This window comes from Lactuca virosa, chromosome 6 (genome assembly GCF_052849685.1).
Source record: "Lactuca virosa cultivar CGN04683 chromosome 6, Lactuca_virosa_CGN04683_v6, whole genome shotgun sequence".
NCBI lineage: Eukaryota > Viridiplantae > Streptophyta > Magnoliopsida > Asterales > Asteraceae > Lactuca > Lactuca virosa.
In genome coordinates, this window is record NC_136431.1 from 177,946,657 (window position 1) to 177,952,784 (window position 6,128).

Below are 6,128 nucleotides of genomic sequence, written 5' to 3' on the forward strand. Positions count from 1 at the left end.
AAATATAAGTAAAAGAATATTAATTTATTATGTTTACAATTATAATTTTCTTAAAAAATGATAGATATTTTCGTTTTTGATTCGTGCATTTAAAAAAAGATGCTTTGATTTTTACTTTTATCATCATTATAAATTTTGACTTAAAATGAAGGATGAAAAAACAAATCGTTTTCTTTTCTTTTTTAAGTAGATGAATAAAATAAATAAATAAAAATATCGTTTCCTTTTCTTAAAATACAATATGTTTTAATCAAAATATCTATAAAACAGTTTTTATTATTGATTATAAGGTGGTCTCAATTATTAAAAAAATTTATTCATTTACGTGTGTATAAAAGGATAAGAAAATATATTTTTTTGTTAAAACTTAAGTTCGTTTATATAACCGAACTGAACATAACCATCGTCCATCACCCCCCGCCCACTTCAAACCCTCAATCAAAAACTCTCTCAGGTCTTCTGCTACTTCAAGTCCTCGTTCATCGTTTCCCTAAATCGAGCACGAACACAAACAGGTTTTGGCACCGGAGGCAGGAAGATCTCAGACATTGGCGACTCAGGTTTCTTGCTTTCTCGTCTTGCTCGTGTATGGTTGTGTATTATGTAAATGTGACCCTAGTTTGTTTAATTGCTTCGTCATCCCTGTCTAGTTAGTTGTTTGCAAGTCTTAGTTTTGATGTGTAATCGTTAGTTAGTCGAGTTCAAAACGGCATCGTCAATTTTCTGTAAATTGATGCACTTTTCAGTTGTCAACTACAAATTCAGACACCAAACGCAAATCCATACTCGCTGGAAGGGAGATTGCAGGCATTGTGGACTCAAATTTTCTTTCTTTCACCTTTCTCGTGTGTGTTTGTGCGTATTTTGTCATTATGAATTGATAAATTGGAGCCCTAAGTTTTTAATTGGATGTTAACATTGTTTTAGTTGTTTGTATTTATTAATTTAGGTTGTTATAGTTAATCTGGTCGCTTGTAATCTCTATGCTTTAGAGCCCTAAATTCTAAAATCATAACAATGGAAACATTTGTTTCCCAATCGGTTTTTCCTCTTGGTTTGTTGTTTGTAATTCTACGCCTACTTCTAGGGCTTATATTACAGAGTAGAAAATAGGATTTTGAGGGTTTTGAAATGAATTTTTTGATTTGTCCTTATGCAAACAAGACTTTTGTGTTCAAATATTCGTTAGAGATCATGATTGTCATTAAATTTTGGTTGCTTTTACTACTACTTTTTCTTTTTTCTGTATGAATTCCTGTTTATTTTGATCCTAGTTTGGATTTAATTCACTAATGATGCGTGTTTGTCTTATGTTTCAGTAAAAGAAGATATACACAGAAGACTGAGATGGATGAAGAAGTGTTGGATAAAGCTGTATATTTGTATCTAAAGAAAAAGGGATTCACCCAAACTGAACAGATTTTTCAACAAGAACAACAAAACAAGAACAACAAGAACTCCACCTCATCTATTTCTGCTACCGATGTTTCCCTTTCAGATCCAGATCTTGCTAAACAAATCCTCGCGTTTTCCCAGTACTATATTTACCATTTTACCCCCTCTTCACATCTTCCTCAATTATCAATTAATTATTTTGTTATTACAATGCATTATGCTTTCAGGTCAGAAAGTATTCCAACACTGTATCATGATGGATACAGCAAGTTGAGGTCATGGACTTATAGCTCACTAGATTTATACAAGGTGCACATATACTAAATGTCATATCTTTTTTGGTTTTTATAATTTTATCACATGTTCATTATTACTTCATTTATTATATTTTAATGCTTTTAACAATGCAGCATGAATTGCTTCGTGTTCTCTACCCAGTATTTATCCACTGTTTCATGGATCTCATAGCAAAAGGCCATCTTCAAGAAGGTACACACAGTCACACACATATATATCTTGAATTTAGTCATTTACAAAATATGCCACTCATTAGTTTAATTATTATTCTCATTTTATTAAAAAAATTGGGTTTTCAGCTCGAGCATTCTTCAATACTTTTCGTGAAGATCATGAGATGATGCATTCACGAGACCTCACGAAATTAGAAGGTGTTCTTTCCCCATCTCATTTAGAGGTTAATTACCAAAACACCCCTAAACTTATAAACTTTATTTCACTTTTTCACTATATCGAAATAAACTCTTGTTAATATGCAGGAAATGGAGTTTGCTCACACTCTAAGGCAGAGCAAAGTGAATATAAAGATATGTCAGGTTACCTTTTGATCCTTTTGTAAATTTAATCAAAATATTATATGATAATAAATTAATAATTAATAATAGCCTTGTTGTATTTTTCTTTGTAGTATTCTTATGATCTTCTTCTTCAATATCTACACAAGACACAATCCATTACAATGCTTGGTATTATCAATGAGCATATTGACTTCCAAGGTAAGTTTTTATTACAATCTTTTATATCATGTAAAAAAAAATGTTAAAACTTTTAATCTTTTCACTATTTGGATTTTTATTTTTTTATTTTACAGTTTCTCCTGGACAACCTAGCTCTATATCTGATGATGCTGAAGCCTTTTCACTTGTTGGAAGTGGACAAGATGCTGCTAATTTAATAAATCAAAAAGAAATACATTGGGGGGTTAGCAAAAAACTAAATAAAACAGTAAAAAACTAAATATCTCATTATTTTCACATTGTAAGAAACTAAAATTTTAATTTTTTTTTTAATAGTTGCTTGAAGATTGTTTAGAAGATCGGCTTGATAAAGCAGGTGGATTGCTCTCAGATTCAGAAAAGACAGAAGGAGAAGGCAAAGAAGGAGAGTTAGATGAAAATAAGGTATTTATTTTAATTGTTTAGTTTTACATTTTTACTGTTTATGATGTATATTTTGTTGTGTTTATTATTCAGAAAAAATCAACAGAGGGTGGAAAGCAAGGTGGGCCCCTCAAGAAGCTAAAGAAGGATAAAGTTGTTGGTGGGGCAGGGAAAGCTGCCCGAGGGGAAGGTGAAAAGTCAACTGCTGCCCCACGGGTCAAACCTGAGCTTACTTTGCCAACAATGTATGTTACATAGTTTTTTTTTTTTTTTTCTTTAAACATTTCTTTATTTATTTAATTTTTTTTTTTAATCTCAGATCAACAGATGTAGAACATTCTATTCTTGAAGACCTTAGAAACCGTGTACAATTAAACAATTCCACACTTCCTTCAGTTAGTTTCTACACATTCATTAATACACACAACGGGTATTTTTGTATTTTCTCCTTTTACAAATTTCAAATATTTCGTTTCTTCTTTGTCTTTTATTTATATTATTTTATTTTTTCGTTTGTTTCAGATTAAATTGCTCATCAATATCCCACGATGGATCATTAGTAGCTGGAGGTTTCTCAGATTCATCACTCAAGGTCTTTTTCATTAATTTTATTTCTTAACATTCTAAATTTCTAATACAAAATTACATTTATATTATTTTCTTATTTTTTATAAACTTAATATCTTTCAGGTCTGGGACATGGCAAAACTTGGGCGTATGGGGAGTTGTAAGTCATCCAACTTATTTACTTCAAAACTTAAATAATTAACTTTTTAAACATACAATAAATGTAAAAAAAAAATGAGTTTCTGTTTTCAGCTGTTTTGCAGGGTGAAAATGATGAAAACACACATGGATCAAATAGTGGAAAAAGGTCTTACACTTTGTATCAGGGGCATTCTGGTCCAGTTTATTCAGCTTCATTTAGTCCTTTTGGGGATTTTCTCTTATCATCATCATCAGATTCAACAAGTATGTTTCTTTTTTTTTTCTTTGCTTTTTATCATGTTTTACAGTGGATATATATAATATTATATATAAACATTTACTGCAGTTCGATTATGGAGCACAAAGTTGAATGCAAATGTCGTCTGCTACAAAGGTCATAATTACCCTGTATGGGATGTTCAGGTAGAAAAGTCAAAAGTCAAAAGTCAAAATTCAAAAGTTTACTAGTACTATTTTCTATTGTATTAAATTTATTTGGTAATTATTTGCAGTTTAGTCCACTTGGACATTATTTTGCAAGTGCATCTCATGATAGAACAGCTAGGATTTGGTCAATGGATAGAATCCAGCCTCTAAGAATACTTGCAGGACACTTATCCGATGTTGATGTGAGTATATTTTATTTAAGTACCAAAATTGCAAAAACCAGGTACACCAAGGGACCAAAATTGTAACTTTTTTTTTTTTTTTTTTTTTTTTTTGTTTTTGGTTGGCAGTGTGTACAATGGCATATGAACTGCAATTACGTGGCAACTGGATCAAGTGACAAAACTGTTCGTTTATGGGATGTACAAACTGGTGAATGCATACGAATTTTCATTGGTCATAGGAGTATGATTTTATCATTAGCCATGTCACCCGATGGTAGATACATGGCATCTGGTGATGAAGATGGAACTATCATGATGTGGGATGTTTCCAATGGTCGATGTGTCACTCCTCTTGTGGGCCATACTTCATGTGTCTGGTCTCTTGCTTTTAGGTATAACTAACTCTTCTCTTCCTTCATTCGTGGGCCCCACATGACAGAACAGAACAGAACAGGTTGTACTTGTACTTGTACTGACAAATATGTTTCAGTTGCGAGGGGTCGCTTCTTGCGTCTGGTTCGGCTGATTCGACTGTAAAGTTGTGGGACGTTAACACAAGTGTGAAAACGCCAAAAACCGAAGACAGGTAAGTTTTTTATAATTGTTTTTATTTTTATTTTTTTTTTAATTTTTTTTTTATATAAATTTTATTTGATTTGTTAGTAAAAGTGGAAATACAAATAGGCTGAGATCACTCAAGACTCTACCTACCAAATCCACCCCGGTTTATGCTTTACGGGTAAACGCTCAACTTAATTGAAATAGAAACCTACTTTCATCTATTTGTGTATTATTATTAATTATAGCATTACATTTACGTTTTTTTTTTTTTTTTTATTACAATGTTACTTCCATGTTTTTCTTATTAAGGAACAAAAATAAATCTACCCAATGATAACATTCTACTTTCTATTTCTTTTTTCCCTATTCGGACAATAAAATAAAAAATGAAAGTGGGATGCTATAATAAATAAACAAATGAAATTACAATGCTGTTTCTTGTATTTGTCTTTACATATGAAAATTTGTAATGATGGCATTTTTTTTTATTGACAGTTTTCGCGAAGGAATCTTCTTTTTGCTGCTGGGGCTCTTTCAACAAATGTGTAAAATTGGAGGGGGTGGGGTGTGTTTTTATTTGTTGCTTTTATGTAGTGTTGACTTATTTTTATCTTGTAGTTTAGTTAACATTTGTTAGTTGAATCAATTTGAATATGTAGCGAGTAAAATGCAGTTAATTTTGTTTTTGTTTTTAATTACTCTATTTGTTTGTTAATATTTATTTGACAAAACTGCAAAAATGGTCCTTGTGGTTTGCATTTTTTTCAAGAAAAATGTCCAAACCACTAAAGTTTTGGATTGGTGGTCATTTTGAACTAGTTTCGCTGCGTATTTGGTATCTCCGAAAACTAAAAATTTAATATTTATTTTAATAATTAAAAATAATAAAGGGTCTCTCTCTCTCTCTCTCTCTCTCTCTCTCTCTCTCTCTCTCCTTTACCCTTTAAGGCTAAGGGGTATGCTCACACCAACCTACTCAAAAAGTGATGCCACATCAACTCCATTATAAACCCACTACCAAACCATTAACCTTTGGAAATGGTTACCACTCCATATCATTTTTGTGTTTTTTATTTTATTTTTATTTTTATTTTTGACATTATTAAATTAAATTTAGAAAATAATTCAAATAAAGACATTAAATTTAAAACATTAAATTAAACCACATTACATTAGTTTTAAAACACATTAAAATCCTAACATACTTAAAAAACATAAAAAAAAACCCTAAATTACTTAAAAAACATAATAAAAAATAAAAATCCTAAATTACTTAAAAAAACATAAGACATACAAACTAAAACATAAATATTATAACCTACTTTCCATATTTATCGCGGACTTGTTGGATTTTGAGAAATGTCGCGAGATTTTCCGGGTCGAGATCGGGTTGGGGCTTTGTGTTTATGATTTGAAGATCGGTAAAAGAGATTTTTTGGCGACGAGATTCCTCCGT

At 31.0% G+C, this 6,128-nt stretch overlaps 1 protein-coding gene across 1 annotated transcript; it reads left to right on the forward strand.

The window, feature by feature from the left end:
- Positions 1 to 378: 378 nt before the first annotated feature.
- TAF5 (TBP-associated factor 5) lies at positions 379 to 5,367 on the forward strand. The gene is made up of 20 exons (XM_079058114.1): positions 379 to 560; positions 1,320 to 1,535; positions 1,623 to 1,704; positions 1,806 to 1,884; positions 1,992 to 2,089; positions 2,172 to 2,228; positions 2,321 to 2,408; positions 2,504 to 2,613; positions 2,706 to 2,813; positions 2,886 to 3,037; positions 3,112 to 3,222; positions 3,315 to 3,384; positions 3,483 to 3,519; positions 3,612 to 3,764; positions 3,847 to 3,923; positions 4,013 to 4,129; positions 4,238 to 4,503; positions 4,602 to 4,697; positions 4,775 to 4,850; positions 5,168 to 5,367. The coding sequence occupies exons 2-20, from the start codon at positions 1,348 to 1,350 to the stop codon at positions 5,219 to 5,221; spliced, it is 2,019 nt and encodes a 672-aa protein (XP_078914240.1). The 5' UTR covers positions 379 to 560; positions 1,320 to 1,347; the 3' UTR covers positions 5,222 to 5,367.
- The last annotated feature ends 761 nt before the right edge of the window (positions 5,368 to 6,128 follow it).